General features: G+C 35.8%; 2 protein-coding genes across 8 annotated transcripts in view; one reads left to right on the top strand and one right to left on the bottom strand.

Moving 5' to 3' along the window:
* OXR1 (oxidation resistance 1) overlaps positions 1 to 4,815 on the top strand; it is a 494,380-nt gene extending 489,565 nt beyond the window's left edge. For 2 of the 7 annotated variants that reach the window (XM_036876246.2, XM_036876248.2), the window contains exons 15-16: positions 1,027 to 1,100; positions 3,028 to 4,812. In XM_036876246.2, the coding sequence (XP_036732141.2) occupies positions 1,027 to 1,100; positions 3,028 to 3,163 (210 nt within the window). In that variant the 3' untranslated portion in view covers positions 3,164 to 4,812. Of the gene's footprint in view, positions 1 to 1,026; positions 1,101 to 3,027 lie in introns of those variants that run through there. The other 5 variants (XM_036876247.2, XM_036876245.2, XM_036876249.2 and 2 more) reach the window with 4 other exon arrangements.
* A 6,116-nt stretch (positions 4,816 to 10,931) lies between these two features.
* Positions 10,932 to 19,821, bottom strand: ABRA (actin binding Rho activating protein). The gene is made up of 2 exons (XM_036876454.2): positions 19,101 to 19,821; positions 10,932 to 11,534 (listed from the first exon to the last, which is right to left on the bottom strand). The coding sequence occupies exons 1-2, from the start codon at positions 19,763 to 19,765 to the stop codon at positions 11,057 to 11,059; spliced, it is 1,143 nt and encodes a 380-aa protein (XP_036732349.2). The 5' UTR covers positions 19,766 to 19,821; the 3' UTR covers positions 10,932 to 11,056.
* Between the last annotated feature and the right edge of the window lie 1,881 nt (positions 19,822 to 21,702).

The following is a 21,702-nucleotide window of genomic DNA, read 5'->3' as shown; positions in this document are numbered from 1 at the left end:
TAAGGTTCAACATATCAGACCTTTCCTAATATGAAATTATATGTAAAAAAAATGAAAAACGTGGTTTTAAGAACAGTTTCTATAATGAACAAAATAAGAAGGATTTCATAATACAATAAAAGCTCTCTTCAAAAACGTGCTAAACTGGCTCACCAGATTAACCAGTGCTTTCCATTCCCTCCATAACACATGCCAGCTGATGCCTGCAGCTAACTGGAAGTTTGTATAGTTGTTGCCCTTTTCATAAGGTTTATTTATGCTGATTCTCAAACCTTTTTATGCTTTTTCTACCGAAGTGTAGTGATCAATCAATTGACTATAACTATGAAAAAGTGTTAAACTATTTTATTGAAAACAAAATACTTTGGATAAACTTGGTAACGGTGAGATGCCAGAAATTGCTATCATATTAGGTTTAAGTAAAATTCCCATCAAAGGTTAGAAAAAAATATATAAGAATATTAACTTCTAGAAATTTTGTCCTCAGATTTCTTAAGTGTCCTTACATTTTCATTGCGCTTAAAGAATTGAAACTGGAAAACATAAACATGTGTCTTGGGCTTATAGAAGAATGATAGGCAAATCCTTACCCAAAGAAAAGACCATGGCCCTATGTCAAAATATTAAAAATTATCAAATTAATGTACATTTATGTTTAATGTTAAAATAAAAGCTAATGGCATCTACATGATGGCTCTTTGGTATCTGATTTGCTGCTTTCTTCAACTTCTTTCATTAATTGTCCAGTTCTTGATATCTACATAGTTAGGAATGTGTGAAGAGATAATAAGATCTGAGAAGTTAGAATTGAAGGTTATGTTGCAGTAGAGGACATGCTTTCAAAGTTAGTTGTACAAACACTGAAATGCAAAGCACCAAATCCTTTTGCCCAGACTTTTCCTATTCTTGTTATTACTCCTTTTACTATCAATCTAGGCTTTGTTAAGTATTTGGGGTTAAGAAGAACTAACCTTATTTAGTGACTATTTTCATCTTCATACTTAAAGCTTTTTTTTGTTTATGTAGGTCTTTAAATGGACAGGAGATAATATGTTTTTTATCAAAGGAGACATGGATTCACTAGCTTTTGGAGGTGGAGGGTAAGTTTCTTGAACATTTTACCACAATAGTTTTCGAAAACTTAAAAAATTCATTTGTATAACCAATCAGTTATCTTTGGAAACCTTTGACCTACGAATCCTAATTTTTATGTTAGAACTAAGAAAAGTACTTCTGCACGAAGGTGCTTAAATGCAGTATTTGAAACTATTGATAGAATATTTGGTTACCTATTTAAAACTGCTGTTTAATTGATAACCTTTTGATTACAATCTATCCTTTTCTAGAGTACAGTGATTCCTTGGTATTTGAAAGAGAAGTATACTAATACCTTAGCACTTCTCCAGTTTTCAAAAAACCATTATGGTATGTTATTTCTCCCGATGTGTAAAAAAGGTTCAATTGTTTTCATGTCTTTCTACCCTGGAGACTATTTGGACTGATATTTTGGACAATAATAGAAATTTGTTTTCCTGCAAAAAATGTTAGTGACAACCCCTGTCCCCAACACCCAGGTTTTCAGAATTTGCATTCTTATCTGCTTTGTTTTTAACAATATGAGTCAGTCAATTTTTTAAAATTCTTGTGGCATAATGAACACTTTGGAAATTTTTATTCCCTTATTCTGGTATCCTAGCTTCATTTAGTCAGTATGGTGTTTAGAGGTAGCTTGCTCTACTACCTCCTAGCCTAGACTTTTCAAATAATGCTGATTAGCAAACATCAGCTCCTTCTTTTGGTATCTCTCTCTGTCCATCAGGATCAGACATAAGGTATACTAAATAATTGGAAAACTGACAAAAGTGATTTTTGTTTCCCACAGGTGAGGATAAATAATAATTCATTTAGGCCACAGAATCTTGTTAGCCTTTAAGAATATTCATCATCCGGAGTGATTCTAGCAAATTCTCTTATCACTTCTCTGAAAATAGATTTTAGAAAATATGATTTTAGTGATTAAAAAATAACCATGGCTATTATAGCCCTCTCTGAAAGACATAATCAGTTAACTAAAAACCATGTTATTTCTAATTGTTGGAATCTGTATATAATATTTATATGTTCCAATTACATCTTTTTTTGATGGAATGCAGTTGGTCATTCAGCTCTACCCCAAATGGTAGTCTTACTTGTGATTCATTTAGCTTTCCAGGAAGGCCTCACAAGCAAGTGCTTATAATTGCAAGGTGTTGTGCCCTGAGTCTGAAATAACATACACAGTGTCCCACAATGTCTTCTGGAACTTGATTTTGATTATACAACATGATCCCAGCAAGCTAAACTAAGCATTGGGTCATTGTCGATAACAAACTAAGACAAGTTTATGGTCTTTGAAGAAAAAGAGTACAGATTCATAAGACAGAAGCTACAGGGACTTGATATTCCAAAATTCCAAACAAGAGCCATCAAGAAATCAAAATTATGATGTGATGGGTTAAATGTAGGCCTTGGAGTCAGGTAGATCTGATTCAGATTCCAGCTTCACCATATATTACATGTGAGACCCTGAACAAACTCAAGTCTGAAGTTTCCTCAGCTATGAATTGGAGGTGGAACCCTTAACCTTAACCCCACATTGTATTTTGGACAGTATGGAATTTCATGCCTCCAAGAGACTCATGTTAAATATATTAAAACCGTACAGCAAAAAGAAAGTCATAATATCAGGCAAAGAATAACAGAGTAGCATATGTCTCAAGAGCTAATTCTATATTATTTCAGAGGATTCGTTTTATTCCTTGATTTGTGCATTTTGTGATTTTATAATGGGGTATGAACAAAACAAAATTGCCATGTGCCAAAGTGGAAAGGAGTGGGGAAGGGTTTGGAATAATTAGTTTAGAGTTGTTGTATATTGAAGCGGCTCACTTAAATTATTATTTTACAACCTCTGCAATTATTGTTTACAACGTAAGACATAAGTATTAAGAGATTACTGTTGACACTATTCTCTTTTATGCATTGCAGAGGAGAATTTGCCCTTTGGCTTGATGGTGATCTCTACCATGGAAGAAGCCATTCTTGTAAAACATTTGGGAATCATACACTTTCTAAGAAGGAAGATTTCTTTATCCAAGACATTGAAATCTGGGCTTTTGAATAAATACAATGCTCTCTGTCTTAGCAGGATAATGGCTCAAACCTGACATGAACAAACAATGTTTGGAAAGTTCAAGAAGCAATACAATGTAACATGTCACTCGTGCTTCAAAATTAGTCCATATCATTTATTATAGCTATGATTTTGGAATTTATTTTTGAAATCATGTTTCCCAGAGTTCTTTAGGCTTAGACCATGGCATGGGTCTGTGTGTGTAACAGCTTGGGTTTTGTCAGAATTTTGGCAGCATTTTGATTGTTGTGACCACCTCATCTGCATCCTATGTTATCCTGGTCTCCTAATAGAATGGTGCTCTTTTTTTGAACATGTTTTGGTTTATTTTTAGAATTATATTGGTTTTATTAGAGCAGTCTAATGGGCATTGAGGGAATGAAGACTAGGTACTGCTCTCTGAGGTTGGCACAGATGACATTTGGACTTGCTTAACTTAGTCATTCTTAAAAAGAAAAAACACTTGCCAAATAGAACTTCATAGACCACTGAGTTCTGGTTTTAAATCATACTGTAATATTTTCTTTATTAATTTTTCAGGTATTCTCAGTAATTTTATTTAGTAAAAATGAAATACAAGAATTCTAGTTGTAGTAGACAGTGATACATGTGATCTGCAGGTTTGGGCATATGCTTTCATCATTGGATTATCCAATAGAGTTATAAAATGACAAAGGAGAATAAGAACTTGATGATTCAATGGGATTTAATATGTCAAGCAAGAAAATAGACTATTTACATATTTGTAGCTTAGCGCAGGGCATTATCATAAGTACAAAAACTATGAAACAGATGCATATTTCTTCAATATATTGTGTCAGGTGTACTGTTTTATAGTTATTTTGTTTTAGCCTTGTTGCACACCAACTCCCAAAATATAGGTTACTGTTCACAAGGAAAAGAATGATTTTTTTTTAGTGGTATATGTTATTAATTATTAGATTTTGCTGTAATAAAAGGACAATGATTATAGTAGACAATATTGTAACTCAGTAGTCTTGCTGAATATGCAAACTTATTGTGAAGTGGCCTCACAAAAAAATACAGAAAGGTAGAATATACTAGTAGTTCTTAATCTTCTTTTGTAGGAAACCAATAATAAGCCATTGTGGCAATAATTCATCAATTAATTTTAAAGCTTCATGTTATGCAAAAAAAAAAATCCTGCTGTTATACATGTGTCAGTGACTTTGTGCTGAAATTTCAGCTCTTCCAGATAAACATTGTATATTATCTTGTAAATTAATGTTTAAAGGTAGTTTTGTTCTTATAGAAAGTGTTGATTGCCAGGTTGCTTACAGCACTTTAAATTATTCTAAAAATGAAATTATAAGCCAGATATGTTGGCTAAGTAGCTCTAGTTGTATAGCACTTGAATATATTTAGACCTTTTGAAAGTTCAGATAATTATCTAAAGAAAGCATAATGCTAATGGAAAAGAAAATCTGATGTTCTATTTAATATGCTATTGCTGAATATGAATAGAAATGCAGGCATCATTTCCTTGTCTGTGTAAAGCTCTTGTAAGTTAGTAACAGTTTATAGATTAAATGTTTACAATAAAGGGAATTGTAAATAAATATATTGTTTTTCCCCCCTTTGGTCTTCCACCAAAAAGCAGTATTATTGTCTTCGTGGAGTTGTCTAATCATTTAAAAAAAAAAAATCCTGTATTGGATTTCAGTTACAATAAGGTTATAATGGTATATATATATATATATATATATCCAATAAACTTAAATATATAAACACAAATGTGAGTTTGGATTTATTGAATAATCATGTTAATTTCATATCTAAAAAGTCTTTGATTAACATACTACCATCTTTTATGTGTCAGTGCTTCTAGTAGCCTTGGTGGTTGTGGTGGTGGTGGTGATAATGGTAATAGTGACAGAAGGATGCATTCAAGTATCATCCTTCAAGTATACATTCAAGAGGAAGCACCAGAGTTTAAAAAGTGCAAGTCATTTGGTAAGTTTAAATTACATTGTTTTCTTTTTTAATAGGGAGCACATGGCAAGGTAAGACTTGAAGTCATAGAGAGCTTTGTTGTGTGCAATGCCAAGAAATTTATATATTTTTAATCTTACAGAAGCAATTAAGAAAATTTGAGTGGAGAAATTACATGATCAAACTTACACTTTACTAAGATCTCTGTGAAAAATACATCAGTAGAAAAACTGGAGTCAGGGAAACCAATAAGCAAGAGTGTTGTAAAGCCCAGAGAAAAAGTGACTAGGCCTGAATAAGAATAGTTCCAATGGTGATGAAGGAGGCATGGATTTGAGATTTAGGAATTAGGATTAACATGATTTGGTTGTTAATTAGATAGCAGAAAGAGTTAAAAATAGCTTTCAGATTTTTTTTGCATAGAAATTGAGAATATTATTCATCAATAGGGGTGAGTTACGAAAATGATAACAAGCAACAAATGGGGAAATTAGGTTAGTTATGAACTTTAATGTAGTATGATCTGAGAAACTGGATAATGTTTTGTAGGGAAGAGATTTCATGTCCTGTCTGACAGATAAAAAGATTTTAAAATCAACAATACATAGGTAGATGTTGAAGCCATAACCTATGGATTTAAGTGCCCTTGGAGATTATAGACTGAGTAAAAAGAATCTAAAAGGAGGTATCACTAAAGAGCCTCCAGACCTTCAAAAGATAGGATGAACAACTTGGCATCAGTGAACTTGACAGTATAGGTGAAATGGAAAAATATTTTTGGAAAGCATATTACTAAACCTGATCTAAGAAGAAATACACTTTTTGTCTTACAGAAATTGAATCTGTTAAGTAAAAGAAAAACCCTTTCCACAAAAAACCCAAAGCCCATATGATTCCACTGGGTAATTCTTTTAAATATTTAAGGGAAAAAAGTATCAATCTTGGATGAATTCTTGCAGATTACTCAGTAAAGGGAGAAATACTGACATTGCTTTATGAGGGTAGCACAACTTTGATACCCAAACTTTACAATTCTTACAAAAAATGACAGCTGTCTCATATGAACATAGATACAAAATTCTACATAGAATCACAAATCAAATTCAACTAAACCTAAAAAGAGCAGTATAACCAAATTGGGTTTATTCCAGGAAAGCAAGAGTAATTAGCTGTTTTAAAATTGGTGCCATTTACTACATTTATAGAAAAAAAGTTCCATAATCATAATGTCTTCATGACCTGAAGATACATGTGTTTCTTAAATGGGACACAAAAACACCATTAAAGGGGAAAAAATGATAAATTGTATTACACTAAATTTGAAGAGCTATTTTTCAAAAGACATCATTAAAAGGGAAAAGGCAACCAAGAGTGTAGAAGATTTTTCTAATATAGCTAATGAAGACCTCATACACATAATATATAAATGACTACAAATCAAAAAATTCAATAAAGGCAAAAGACAATTCCTAAGAGTATCAAAACAGCTAGTAAGTGCTATTTTCAAAGGACTGTAAAGTGAAACAACTTTGGAAAACTTTTTTGGCAGTATCTATTAAAGCTAAGCCTTTAACCAGCAAATTTAATTTCTTGATATGTACCCAACAGTAATGTGTATATTTGTTTTCCAAGAGATAGGTACTAAAATGTTTAGAACTGTATGCTTTCCAGCTTAACTTCTTATCTTCCACCCTCCTTCTCTCCACACACACGCCCCTATTATTTTACTGAGTCGAATACACTGCACATATAAATATTTGCATGTATGTCCTAAGAACAAGGGTATTCTTTTATATAACTACAATGTAGTAATCAAATTCAAGGAATTTAACATAATACAGTCTTACTTAATACACAATCAATTCTTAAATTTTGCCAATGGCCCTAACCTTTAAAGAATTGTTTTCCCTGATCTATGATCCAATCCAGGACCCCCTACACATTGCTTATTAATTACAAAGAGAAAAATGATAACTGTGAAGAAACATGGGAGACTAATATGATCTACTAATCAAAGTTAATAACACCAATAAGGGGATAAACATACTTTATATGCATCTTGATATGATGCAGAACACACATCACTTCCCTGGTTATCCTGTCAAAAAAGCATAACCTAAATTTAAGAATAGGAAAAATTCAGATATCCATATTGAAAGATATTCTACAATCCTAAACTCTTCAACCATGTCACTGTCATAAAACACAAAGAATAATGAACTCTTCCAGGCTAAAGGAGATAAAAGAGAAAATAGCTACATTAACAGAAGGTCCTGGATTGGTTGCTTCTGGTGCAAAAAAATGCTGTAGACATTCTGTAACCCAGTCCTAGAATCAGCAACTTCTAGAAGTACCTTCTTTTAAGGAAAATGGTATTTGGAAATCTGGATGTTAGATGTGCTTATTGCTACTGGAGTGGCACTACTAGTAGGGCTTTTCAGGAGACAGATCGGAAATAATACATCATGTGTGCACACTGATAACCTCTAATAACAATCAAATAATACATCATGTGTGCACACTGATAACCTCTAATAACAATCAAATGTTACAGAATTCTTCCTCCAAACCATGTTTGTGTCTGCTCTCCCACAGTAAGGACATCACTATATTTGCTTAATCAGACAACACATTACAGTTTCAGAATTGTAATGCTCATGCTCTCCTGCTCACATAAAATTAAGTAGAATTTAATATTCCTTTGCAGTTCTTTTTTGTCTTTACTTGACGGTATTTTAATCTAAGTATTGTATTCAGAAGTTATATGTATTTCTTTTTTCTTCCTGTGTGGTTATTTTAATCATATGAAATAGAATTCAGTTCATTACTTTGTTTGCATTCAATTTTAGCTTTCTTCTGTCTTTCTTAATTTACTTTTACTTCTTGTATATGTAAGATAGTTAAAGTATTCCAAAGTCAAAACTGCAGATTTCTCTTTCAAACCATTTCCACCCATCCCTACAGAAGCCAACTTCATTATTACCTTCTATTTTCAAAATACAGATAACATACACACTAGAAATAACTCCATTTAAGTTCTTAAAGACTGCATACTTTTTTTTAGAGATGCATGCATTGTGTGACTATATCATACTTTATTTGATCATTTTCCCATATGTGTTTTTTTTGCAGTATTTTGCAATTAAAAATAATGTACAATGCATATGTATTTTCATATTTGAGTTATATCTTTAAGAGAAATCTTAGTGCAGTTTCTTGGTGTAAAGTAAAAAACAATGTCATTCACTTGCATGACCCCAACTCTGGGCACATAATGTTATCAGATAACTCTCACTGGGATGGTAGTGAGTGAACCATGGCACTCTAAAACTTCTAGGCTAAGAGGTTAGCTCATACAATGTATTTATAAATTAAATAATTCAAAGAACATTAACCATATCCTTACTGTATACTAAGAAATGTCCTAGGTACTGGAAATAAAAATGAATATTCTAGGAATCCTAAGGAGGCATCTGCATTTAAGAAGCCACTTCAGCATGGGCCAATGACTCTCCTGCTCCTCTTAAACTCCCTGAACACAGTGACTTAGTGAAAAAGCACAGAAATACTTCCCTGAGCATCAGTTCTCACTGACAAAAAATTGTAGTTTATGCAGAATTATTCCCAAATCATGTGAGAAATGGCATCTTATATTCCTGTTGGTAGTATTAAAAAAAAAAGGCACTTGAGTTTCGGAAGGGAAAGGAAAGGAAGAGGCAGAAGGCAAACAAAGACAACAGGTGCAGCCTCATGTTCCAGCACAGTATAGGAAGGAAGAAAGCCAGAGGACAGAACTTCCTTCCTGTTGGTCTAAGTGGGCAGGAAGGTGAGGTGAGCTTGGGAATCAGGAAGTCATAAAACTTGTTACAAAAGGTGAAAGGCCTCATACATTTGAGGTCCAGACAGAAAGGGTAAAAACCGCAAGGGTATTTCAAGAGCCTTCGGTAGCCCAGAAAGTTAAGTATCATTGAAAGTTTGCAAAAGGAAAACTGAAGATTTGGAAGCCAATTGCACACTGCCCGTTATTGGGATTTTAGAATTATCAATAGTAAAATACTATTGATAGTGTATTTCATATATTATTTTGGCGACAAAATACTGGTAAGAACTTCTGCCACCTGAGTTCTACTTACCCTTTTTTGTCTAAAAGTCCTCATTTTTTCAACTATGGATATTCCTGTCTTTGTGTTTTTAGGATAAAAATCTGGCACTTGGCAGGCATTTTTCCTTTAAGGAAACCAGCTTTCTAACCTTACAGCCACACCTTTACTGTAAGCTCTCTGAGAAGACTTTTTAACCTATCCTCATTCAAACAAATTGAGCTTTGAACAATCTCCATCACTGTTTGCATAAACTTACTGTCCAGAGTTGAATATAAAGGAACTCTTTTAAAGCCTTGGCCTAAATAGTCTCCTACTATTAGAAATAATCCAAGTTGCACTATATGATTTTATTGTATTTCAAACACAAGAAAGTGGTATAATGGAATATTATAACCTAAAGTAGTATAAAAAGAACAGAAAATGCAAGAAAATGCCTTTTTTTCCTGTGCCATTTCTTTAAATTTTGATGTAGGTTGGACTTCTTATAGAAGTGTATGTCTTATATAAAATTATACTTAGAAATATTGGTCATTTATAATTTAATAAATCTATATGGAAATGAAAAAGTACACTCTTAAAGAAGATACTGGAACTTCCAGTGTGAAAGAGAATCACACATGAAAAGAAAAATAATTGCTACAGTAGTTTAATCCATACTTTATTAAACCCAACCCCTAACAATTATAAGTGTCTATTATTTTGAGGTGTCATAATTTGACACTAATTTCTGTTACATCAATGAGCTATAATGTCAGTAACTTTCACTGAATTTGGTAAGGATTATAATCTCACATTTTAATTGTTTTTAGAATTCTATAAAATGTTAAATCTAATTGAGAAAAAATGACAACAGAATGGTGTCAAATAAATTTGTCATATTAAACTACTTTTTTCACTTTGACAGGACTAATATTGCTGTTTTTTGACTTTCAGATATTTTTTAAAGTTTGTTGGAGCTTTAAGAAGGTTAAAATGTCTCAGCTCTGTTTTTAATTTACCAATGATTCTATCAGATTCTTCTAGCCTGAACATTCCACTTCATCATAGAATTTTCTGTATTTCTACTTCATTGTATATTGACATAAATGTAAACAGCATAACTCACTAAGGTTTTGAGAGCAAAAACTTCTCTAAGAAATCCTACAAGGCAGGTAGATCAGAATCTCTCACCTGTATATATACAACTGCCTTCTGTTGGCTTTAAGACCACTAGCAGTCTATTTTTATGTGATTTGTGCAAATCACACAGAAGGAGGAAAGCCAACACCTATTGGAAATTTGTTAAATTCCAAGCCCACAGAGAAATTCCAGCAATTTGAAAAAGAAACATCTTATTTGAAAAAATTAATTTATGTACCTATTTTGTAAGTGATGCCATAATAAAAATAATAATAAATAGTGCAAAATCAATCTTCTTAGAAAAATTTAGTTTTCCCAAACTTGATGGAATTCTTTGCCTCTTAAAATGTCAGTCTGTTCTAATATTTATCTAAAGTCAGCATTCTTAGATGGAATAATTGCTTAATTGAAGATGTATAATAATTTCTGTGATGATTAGCCAAATATTTTTGCCTAAAAGGATAAGTGGAATTTCAAATATTTATACTATTGTTGGATACTAATAACATTCTAGGTGCTTTCTGAACTTCTCAGTGTATACTTTAAAAATTTTTTAATTTCCTCAGAAGTAGAGTGCCAAAAAGTCATTTATGTAAAAATTATTTAATATTTATAAATATTACAGAGCAGTTTGCATTTCAATTTTTACTACATCAACATTCAGCATTAAGAGAATAGTGGGTGAAGTCTGGATTTTGTTGCTAAAGGTTCACTTGAGTAGTGTGATCACAACATGGTCATCTCGGCCTTGCCACAACATCTCTCCTTCAAAGTCCACCAGTCCATGTTTCCTGGCACGCATGAGGATACCCACTACTTTATCTGAAATACGAACATATCTGTCAAAGAGATCTCCAAATGTAACCTGGATCTTGCCATCTCGTCTGCGGCGAGCCATTGTGCGGATAATGAAGCACATGTCCATGATTTCTCTGTAGATGTGCTCCTCCGCTCGCTTGGCCCTTTCAGCAGTTTTGGTTCCCTCCTTGGGACGGCCATAGCCTTCATCTCCCTTGTGTAGACGAGTGCACATGGCCAACTCATAATCAAATTCTTCACTGAAAGGATTGAGTTTCTGGGATTGCATGTGTTCATCAGCCCACTGTTGCCATCTCCCTTTCAGGTTGTCCACTTGGCTGTATTTTTGTTGGGCCTTGCAGCTGAGTTTCTCTGTAAATCTATGTGCTCTGAAGGAGAGAGAGGATGAAGAATGAAGATGTTGATATTTTAACACCCAAGTGTTGCTTTCTCTTTATGCTTCCTGCACATGTGCATCTTAATGTAAGTCTTTAATTTTTTATTATAAAAACAAATACAAAAAAATTAGAAATGAAAGAAGAAAAATCATACACAGTCCCACTGTTGTTCTCAGTTTGGTGTATGTCCTTAAGATTATTTTCTCCATTAATACAATAATGTATTAAGCACCATAAAATAATGATATTAAGCTCAAGAAAAAAAAGCTTCCTTACACAAATGTAATATGAATATGTGTATCTTAAAGTTGCATGTTAATAACATTTTAGAACTGGAATCCTATGAGCATAATAAGGGAATCTACTTTGAATAAGAGTCCAGAAGCCAATTATTTCCCCAAAATAAGGCTTATGTCAGCACACACACATTGTAATATTCACTCATGTATAGATTTTCATATGTGGGTTTTAATGAGTGTGTTATCTATACTAGTATTGATACACCACAGATTTTGAAATATCAAGTTGTATAGATGGAAGACACTAGCTAGCAGTGGTACCTTCTATTGGATGTGATGTGCTAGTATTCTTTTAAGTACTTCTCATTAATATTCCCACAAGGATTCTGTGAAATAGTTAATACTATTCTCACTTTACAGACTGAGAAACTGAGGCCAGAGGTGTTAAGTAACTTGCTTAAAGTCGCAAAACTGTTAAATGATAGAGCTGATATTTGAACCAAACTTAAGCTGGTTCCGGAGCTTGTATAAACCTTCTGTGAAATACTGCCCTACAACAGTGGCCGAGGTAAGTTTCAGACACAAACTAAAGCTGAAGTCAATACTCTTCTTCCTGTGCAATAGGGCCACTTAGCAAGCATGTGGTACAGTGTCCAGTAAATGTTGAGTGATGTTTCAAATGTGGGCATCTTCCCTTAATAGCATCGTTAAATGTAGACCAGCAGTGACATGAGGGTGCAGGCCTAATTTTAAAATGGACAAAATTTGTCGTTCAAAGGCTTCCCTGTCATTTCTGTACCTGCGGTCTCCTAGACTCTTTTTCCTAGGTCTCTTGGCCTTTATGAGCAAAACATAAACTCTTAAACTCTTAGACTGTCTAAAAGACACAGGTCTGTATTCCTCATCCACACAAGTAACCCACCCTTCCCCTCCCCCCGCCAACAGCATTGGGACTGGAGTGTTAGAGCTGTGCTGAAATTGCTCATGTGAATGGCGTGCTAGAATGAAATAGCCACTCCTATGCAAACTCTCAAAATTCACCATTCAAAACTCAGAAACGGGTCAGATGTGGGTATGGCTCACTATCCAAACTCACTTCCTGAAATGTGTATCCAAATTCAGGAGACCAGCAGATACGGACTGGGAAGCCTGCATACTTGTATGAGTCTTGTTTTCAAAAGAAGGAACGACATCCACTAGATGGCGAACTTCCCGTAATTCCCGCATTTTGTGCTGCTCCAAGTCCCGCGCTTGCTGCCTTGTTCCACGATTACAGTAAAGTTCAAATTAGGAATAAGCTGCTACGTATAACGCTACTCTTGTTTGTAGCCACATGGACAAAAGTACATGACAGAGTTAATTGGGAAAAAACAGCACACAAACATTGTATACACAATTATTGAAACTTTAAAAAATCATGTATGCGTTAGAAAAGGGCTAGGAATTACAGTGCACTGAAGTGGAGTGGATTTCTCTCAGCCCTCACCTGCTGGTGCTCACCATCACCTGCCTCACCACAGACCCTCCAAGAGTATGGGTTGCTTGATTTCATTAACAAAGAAAAGCAAACACCTTGTATTCTTGGAACCATGGCAGTCCATGACGGGCATAGTCTTCAGTAACAAGCTCAAGGCCATCCTGGTAGAACCCAAAGCTCATACCAGATTTGAGACTGGGAGGTCCTGATAAAGAAGAGACTTGAAACATCTCATAAGAAAGTGAAAAGAATTATAGGATTCACTAGTTCATACTTTTTGTCTCCTGAGCACCAACTGCAGTTATGTCCTTATATTATAAACATATAATGCAATATAGTAGCCCTTGTTTATCGAGATATCAATTGCCCACAGTCAACTGCAGTCCGGCAGCAGATGATCCTCCTCTTGACACATCATCAGAAGATCAATTATAGCTTAATGCTTGATAACAATGTCTATCTACATCATTCACCTCACTTCATCACATAGCCATTTTATCATCTCATACGATAAGAAGGGTGACTATAGCACAGTATTTTGAGATACCATATTCATGTAACTTTTATTACAGTATATTGTCATAATTATTCTATTATTAGTTGTTAATCTATTGTGCCTAATCTATAAGGTAAACTTTATCAGATGTATGTATAGGAAAAAATATAGTATATATAGGGTTTGGTACTGTCCATGGTTGCAGGCATCCACAGGGGGTCTTGTACCCTCCATGGATAAGTGGGAACCACAGCATATCCTCCCTTTAAGGAGCTTCTGTGTGCTGTGACATTCCCTCCATCCTTTGCTAAAGTATTTATGACACCCATTGTGGTCTGACACTGTTTTAGGTACTTACTGGATATTCAGTAATAAAAATAAAACAGTGAATAACCACAAAAAGCATTTATGAAAATAGAGTAATAAAAATGTGAGTTTATGGTATAATTCTAACTATGTAAAATGTGTATGCACCAGAATGAAGAAATCGAGAGCATATGTGTAATTGCAAACAGTGAAGTTGGTATCCAGATAATGGTTGATTCTTTTCATTTTTTTAAATTCTTTTGTTGATATATTTTATAATTTAAAGAAAACAAAAAATAGGAAGATACTCAAATGAACATCCAGAGGTAATTTGTTTAAACTGTATGTTATATGGGTCTCTGATTCTTTGGTGTATCTTTCTTTTATAATTTTAATTAGGAACTTGCAGTTTCTGAGTATTGAAACTCTGTCATTTGAGATAAGGTTTAAGGGTAGTAAGGTAGTAAATCAATGAAGAAGAGAAACATTTATCTTGTAAAAATGCACCTTCTAAATCTTAATGTCCATTTGTTTACTATCAAATTATAATTCCCAGTAACAGCAGAAAGGAAAGCAAAGGAATTAGTTCTACAAGCAAGAACTAGATGATAGTGTTATTTTAAAAAGTACTAGGAGGAAATATACTCTAATGAGTACTTAATTTCCTCTCTTATAAACATTCTGTATTGTATTTCCAATGTTAAAAAAGTCTGAAAGTATCAGGTTTAAGTCAGGATTAAAAAGTTGTATACCCCGAGTATCTTGTTGATCAGTGAATACAAGAATCAATATGCCAGCTTAGCCTGTGCTTTTTATTCAAGTAAAAATGTGAATGATAGTTTAGATTGAGGTTTAAAAAGACAATCTAGTGCAAATTCATAGAAAGCAAAGCAATATACAAAAACAGGAATTACACCTGTATTTTAGCATAGCAATATTTAATGTAGACTCACCTTCTTAATTTCTTCATTACAAATAAGCAAATGTTCTTACCGCCAGTCAACAAATATTTCCCCTGTCCTATTGTGTGCAAGGTATTTGATTCTACTATACATTATAAGCATTCTGTCTTCGAAAGTCTAGGTTCATTCACCAAAGTAAATTCTGAAATTTCTTTCTTATATGTCAACTTTAAAAGTGACATCAGTATGAGTGCTGCTTTCTAACGTGAATGGGCTCTTCAGCAATATGAGAAGAACATGGGAACCACTTGTATCATTTCGTCATTTTGGATTGATAATTACATGGATAAATTATTAAAAATGAAAAAGACCCACAAGAAATAAAAGTCCTAAAAGGTATATTTTAAACCTGACCAAGTCCTTTAGGCCTGGTAGCATTCTTTCTGGTATATGGTCTTCACCTGGACCACCAGCTTCACAATGTCATGGGCCTTGCGAGCGCCCTCTCCTGGGCTAAGTCTGTATTTGTATGAAGAAAATGAAGATTGCTCTCATCACTCTCCTACCCCATAGACTCTCCCTTAGAGGGAGCATTTCTCCTCATAGACTAGGAACATTTCTCTGTCAGTAAAGCAAAGAGCTGCCATCCTTTCAACTTCTCAGGGGAGTACTGGGGAGAATTCGCTCCTCTGGGCATTGGTTTGCTTGCTCTTCTCCACAGGAAGAATTAGCTAGTTTGATTAATGGGAGCATGACATCCACAGGGTCACGTTTATAAGAAGCAGGTGACTGCATTCAAAAGGCAGGGTAAACATCTCTAATCAACAATTATGCTCCCTGTTCTGTTATCAGCCAGGTTCGAGATCCAGGCCTGGGATTCTCCTGGCAGACTGGTTACTGCTGTTACCATGGAAAGAGTTGTAAGCTCTAGAATTGGAGGCAAATCATAGAAAGCCATACTTTTGTCTGTTTCTAGCAAAGTCCTTCAGTACAGTTGTACCAAAACCCTGTATTTTGGGTGTTACTGGGATTCCATTAATGAAGCACTCCATTAATGGAAACACTTCGATCTCCATTTTATTCCTTGAGCGTATTCTCTACTGAGAGGATCAGAGCAGCGTAGTGGTACAAGCTCTGGCGTCAGCCTTCCCAGCTTCTTCGCTTACTAACTCTATGACTTGGGTACATTTCTTAACGTCTCTATGCTTCAGTTCCCTTATCTATAGAATGGCATCCTCATGCTCAACTATTATCTTTTTTGTTGAATAGCACTTGGAGGAGAGGATGGATGAGTGATTGGCACTGTAACATTACACCATCGCTGTATGGAAGAGGGTGTGATTTCCTTTGTCTAAAGGAACTGGATGGAACAAGTGATATAGCTATACAATCAAAAGACTAAATATTTTCTAAGTCAAGCATAAAATAGAAAACATTTTCACAATGGTAAAACCTCAATCAGCAAAACTCTATTGGTAACAAATACCTCTACTTTTTACCAAACCTGATTTGTTTCTGTTCCCATGGAACATCTTAGCCACAAAGAAAATTCTCTTTTTCCACTTAAACAATCATGATACACAATTTTCTCCCTATTGGTGGATACAGGGAAAGAATGGTATTTAGAGTTTAAAATAGGTGAATAAAACCTCCTTTTATATAGGCTTGCTCAATAATGCCACATCCATTTCTCAAGCAGCATTTGAGAATTCCATCAGGCAAAAAGTCCCATTAGGTTTCTGCTGAAGCTTGAGCCCAGCTAGGATTATTGCTGACATTAAGAGCTGCTGCTGTTACATAGAACATTCTGGTACCCTATGGACTCTAAGACTGAGGGAAAGGAACCTAAGGTGGAGAGAAGAGATTTAAAAATTCTCACTCTCCCCAACCCCCCAGCCCTGAGAGTCAGTCTCCTACAATTAGAAAGATTGCGGTCATCAGAACTGGCATCCTACATTATAATGGGTACTACTTGTTCAGTAGCTCCTCTGGATCCAATCTTTGCATACTTAGTATCAAGATAACTCTGTGGATTATTGTATTTATTTTTGAGGTGAGGATGAAGAGACAGGATTTGCCAAAGTAACCATGATTCAAATCTAATTGTCTCTCATTCAACACTTACGCACCTCTCCATCACACTAAGATGTCCATGTACATGCCTGGGTTTAGGAACTATGAGAAGTGTCTTGAATCAAGTCCCCACTTCCAGGTGAGACGGTTTAGAGTAGTGGTCAAGAGGTTGGGCTCTAGAGCCAGAGTTCTGGGTTGAAATCCCATGAGCTATACAATCTTATATAAATTCCTTAATACTTCTTTATCTCATGTTCCCATCTATCAAATATGAATAATTTATGAGAAAGCTGTGAAGATAAATGAATAAGCATATGCAAAGTGCTTATCAGACAAGAGCCAGAGTACATGCATTGAAGACTGGTCCCAGCTGTCATCTTCCTACCTCTGGCCGATTCAAAATGTGCAGACAAGATCTTCATTGTGCCGTCCTCAGTCTTTATTCTGTTGGGTTCTGTTATTCCATCTCTAGTGCACACTCTCTCACACACACACACACAAATCCACAAGGCCAGAATGTAGACCATAGTTCCATTTGTTCTGGCAGAATAGGTATTTCTAAATGCGTTCCTATATTAATGTAAATAAAGCACAAATCCAGATCTTTGAACACATCCTCAAGGCACCACATGTGAGCACCGTGTCTTATTTTAAAACATTGCACATGGAGCCAGGCACACCTCAGCTTTGTCCCTCCCTTGCTGGATAAACTCCCCTCTGGACTTCAGTGCTCTCATCCCTAAAATGGGATAATATCTATTTCATAGAATTATGAGAGTTAAAATAACAAAGCGTTTAAAATACCCATAGCACACACTAAATGTGTGAGGGACTAGTATAATTATCTAAATTTGCCATTTCATTTTTCTTGAAAACTTGCATGGTGGTAGTTCTGATTCTTTCAAAACACCTTTCAAGTCATAAACTATAAGCTTATTGTCAAATTAGGTAATTCTTTATGATCGTTTCATAAAACTTGCAAAACGTACCTATACATTAACTATTCACAGAGGGAGTAAGTCTACAAGCATTCATCAGATCAGAGGCTTTTCCCATATATTGATATCTTGCAGTTGAGGAATGAGTTTTCCTGATTTTCTGTAATGTGGAGGTGGAGTTACTGTCTTGAAATAAAGTGTGTGCTTCTTGTTTGAATAAATCTATCAGTTTGAGTCTGTGTGTGTATGTATTTAATATCTAAATGTTTTAGGATTGTTGTATTTTAATTACCTAACTTTAATAGTGTTTCTGCTTTTGTTTATAACAGGACAAACTTTTCTGAAAGGCTGAAAAATTGCTAAATAATAGAATTTATATGAATAATAATAGGTTTCATATGTATTTCATATATATTTATATGTGGCAGGCACTGTGCCATGCGCTTGGCAACTTTAATCTCATTTACTTCTACCAATACAACAGAATTTATCCCAAAAGATTACTGTTTCCATAATTTTACAAAGGAGAAATTAGGCTTAGTAAAATAACCAGGATTTTTGTTTTGTGGTGAGAACACTTAACATCTATTCTTTTTCAAGTATATAATACACTGTTAACTATAGTCAGGGCAGAGCTGGAATTTGAACTTGGGTCTGTCTGACTTCAGAGCCTGCTGTCCAGTTAGAAGTAGCCTCCTACCTGTTTACAGGGTCACCAGTTTGGATAGATGTCCCTCCTGATGATATTATGTCCCCTCATTTGAGACAAGGGAAAGGTTTCCCCAGTCAGTCTACCAGCAAGCACTTTGCAGAGAAATAAACCAATCTGTTACTCTTTATAGAATTGATTGTAAAAATGTTCCCAAAGCAGACACTTTTCTCTGGTGGCTTCATTTCTGCTGAGGCTAAAACCTGAATGTTCAGTTCAAACAGAAATGAGAAACAAAACAGCACATGTCCGAGATTGGCACTGCCCTTATGGCCCAGGGACATGCCTTCCCCACAGGACCTCGCTGCCTGCCCAACTTTTGAGATTCTTGCTCTAAACTTCGATAGCACTTCCCTGCTCACACAGGTGGATGGGGCTCAGTAGCAGAACAAGAAACTGAAGGACGCATTCACTTACTGGGAGGGCAAGGGGCGTCTGATTCTGGCAGCGACCACCTGCTCTCCGTCCTGCTCAGGCCTCTCCTCCGTCTCCCCTCCATAGCCGCTGTCTTCTGTGTCTATGCTGTCACTCCTCCACTTGGGCTCATCCTGTTCCATCTCCTTCCAGCCTTTGGTCAGCTCAGACACCATGTTGGCACATTTCCTCCTCCGCGTCGGTGAGCTGTGGCTGTACAGGAGCCGGTCAATGTCATTCTCGGGCTGACCGCGTTCAGGTGAGCCGCCATCCTCGTATCTGCGGCTGAGGTGGCTCACGTCGCTTCCTCTCTCACAAGCCTTGCTGACAATTGTTTTGGTCACCTCTTTCCTTTTGATATGAGAGACCTCAGTGGCTCCCTCTGAGCTTTGTCCATCTCCATGTCCCTCTGGCTTTTGGGAGGGAGACTTTGGGGCACTCTGAGATTTCTGGTGGGGCTTGGGGTGTATCACAGGTTTAGGAGCTTGGGGTGGGTCCTGAATCCCTCCTGGCATCCAGCCCATGGGCTCCTGGGCCTGCCTGGTGCTGTTCTCATTTGCCCACTGCTGCCAACCTCGGGCCAAGGTGATGACCAGGGTGGCTGTGCGTACCTTCCGGAGGGCACGCTTGGCTGGCCCCTCCTCTCTTTCCTTTGCTCCCGGAGCCATGCTATCCTTCTCTGCTGGTAGCCTGGGCACCGGCTAAAATGAGTGTGGATAAGCAGAGTTCTTCGGATTTAAATAGAAGCTGGGTGTGGGGTGAGAAGAGAGTTTGGTGATGATGGAAACTATGTTAAGCATTTCTTGCCAAGATGTGGTGCCTTCCCCCTGACAGTGTTCTTTTTTTAAACCCTGACAGCTCCTGTTTCATCACAGCAGAGGGACATCTCTGCTGGTGAAGGACGGTGATATGCTCATCCCCTTTCTTCTCCAAGTGTCAGAGTGGAAATTACTGGATCTGATCATGTGCTCAGTCTTACGTTTTTGTTGATCTTAAAATATGGTCCTACCATTTATAGGATCTTAAAATATGCACACAAACTGTGCTAGGAACATTATAGGCTCATTTTCATTTAAACCTCAACAGCCCTCAGTAAAGCTCTTAATTAGTCTCTAGTCTCACTCAATAGCTGAGCACAAAGCAATCTAACTTTCTACAGCTAATAATATCTGAGATTCAAACTCAGATGTCTGATTCAAAGCTTGTGCCTCTTTTCATTGTAGTTACCAAACACTCTAAGTTGCCTTTTGCCTTTGTCTTCAACTCTGTTCAATACTGACCTTAAAAGTCACCTAATTCAATCTTCATTTTCCAGGTTACAAAATTGAGGCCTAGTTAAGGTGGGAGACAAGGGCCAGGTTTTCTAGTTCCAGGTTTGAAGTATCATATGGACAAGTCATATTAATATACAAGATGATGGTCAAAATTTTGGTCCTATTATTTTAAAAAATCTTTAAGGCCTATGCACACACTGAATTTCATAGATTATTATTGTAAATCATCAAATTTGTTGTTTAAAAAGACCATTTAAAGACAAAATAAATCAGAATCAAGCCCTGCCCAACTTTTTGTATTTAATAACACAGCTTCCTTAGCAAGCCTTTAGGTTCATACAGAAAAAGATACTTTTTCAATTCTTAGAACAAAAACTGAAATATAGTTTTGTTTTTGTTTTTTTAAAGGACTGGATAGACCATTTGGACAGAAAAAGATTAAAATGCTCAGGCTAAGCACTAAATAATTTCTTAAAGGAAGACAAATAGGATTTTTTTTTTTCATACAGCAGTTTCATGGACTTTAAAACTATTTTAAAACTATCCTTTCCTCTATTCTTGACATGCAGCTAACCACACTGATTGAAAACTGCTGGCTAAGAACATTAAAAAAAAAAGTGAAAGGTGATTACCTCTGATGGGGAAACAAATCTATTTTGAAAAAAAAATGCTGTGTCAGTTTTTCATCATGTAGGTTGTTTAGCTCCTAGGATTAAAACAATTTGGGAGATGATTTAATACTGCATCTGGAAATCTGTCAGATGTGTTTTCAGAGTTCAACAGTATCTAATACTGTTAACTGAAGTCCACAGTGCAGACACAAAATCCCTCTTGATTAATTTTGAGGAAATCAGATCACAAGGAAAGAAAACTATTACAAAGATTTAAATCTAAGTCTGAAATTTTTGGCATTCCATCTTGGACTGTAGATATACTGCAGACTGTGTGGTTCCTGTGAGATTCCCTTCATCCCCCTGGAATGCCTTTGGGTAGGAATGGGGTTCCTCAGAGATGCCCATGAGTTTAGCTCACGATCAGGCTAATTTACAACTTGCAAAGGCATTTTTCTGCTTCCCTGCTCACACCTGCTCCACATTCAGTTCTAATAGCAGGAGAAGAAATGGAGGCAGCAAAATATTATTAGTCTTTCACATATTACCAGGCATTATAGTCAGTTGCCTGGGGCTTCGGGCTGTCCGCAGGTAGTCCTAGCAAAAAACAGAGGCAGCTCCGAAAAGAATCTGGTCTTTTCTTCTCAGAGTTCACTTCCAAGGAATCTGTGGTCCTTCATTCTTACTTCTCCAAAAGAGGGTGTAAAATCCTTTTCCTCA

The sequence above is a fragment of the Manis pentadactyla genome, chromosome 3, assembly GCF_030020395.1.
Source record: "Manis pentadactyla isolate mManPen7 chromosome 3, mManPen7.hap1, whole genome shotgun sequence".
NCBI lineage: Eukaryota > Metazoa > Chordata > Mammalia > Pholidota > Manidae > Manis > Manis pentadactyla.
Note: the sequence above shows the minus strand (reverse complement) of the source record. Positions and strands in the feature narration are given on the sequence as shown.

Coding starts and splice junctions, on each gene's coding strand:
- ABRA (XM_036876454.2), bottom strand. CDS start 19,765: ATGGCTCCGGGAGCAAAGGAAAGAGAGGAGGGGCCAGCCAAGCGTGCC. Junction 11,535..19,100: donor AGACGCCCCTTGCCCTCCCA/GTAAGTGAATGC, acceptor TCTCTCCTTCAG/AGCACATAGATTTACAGAGA.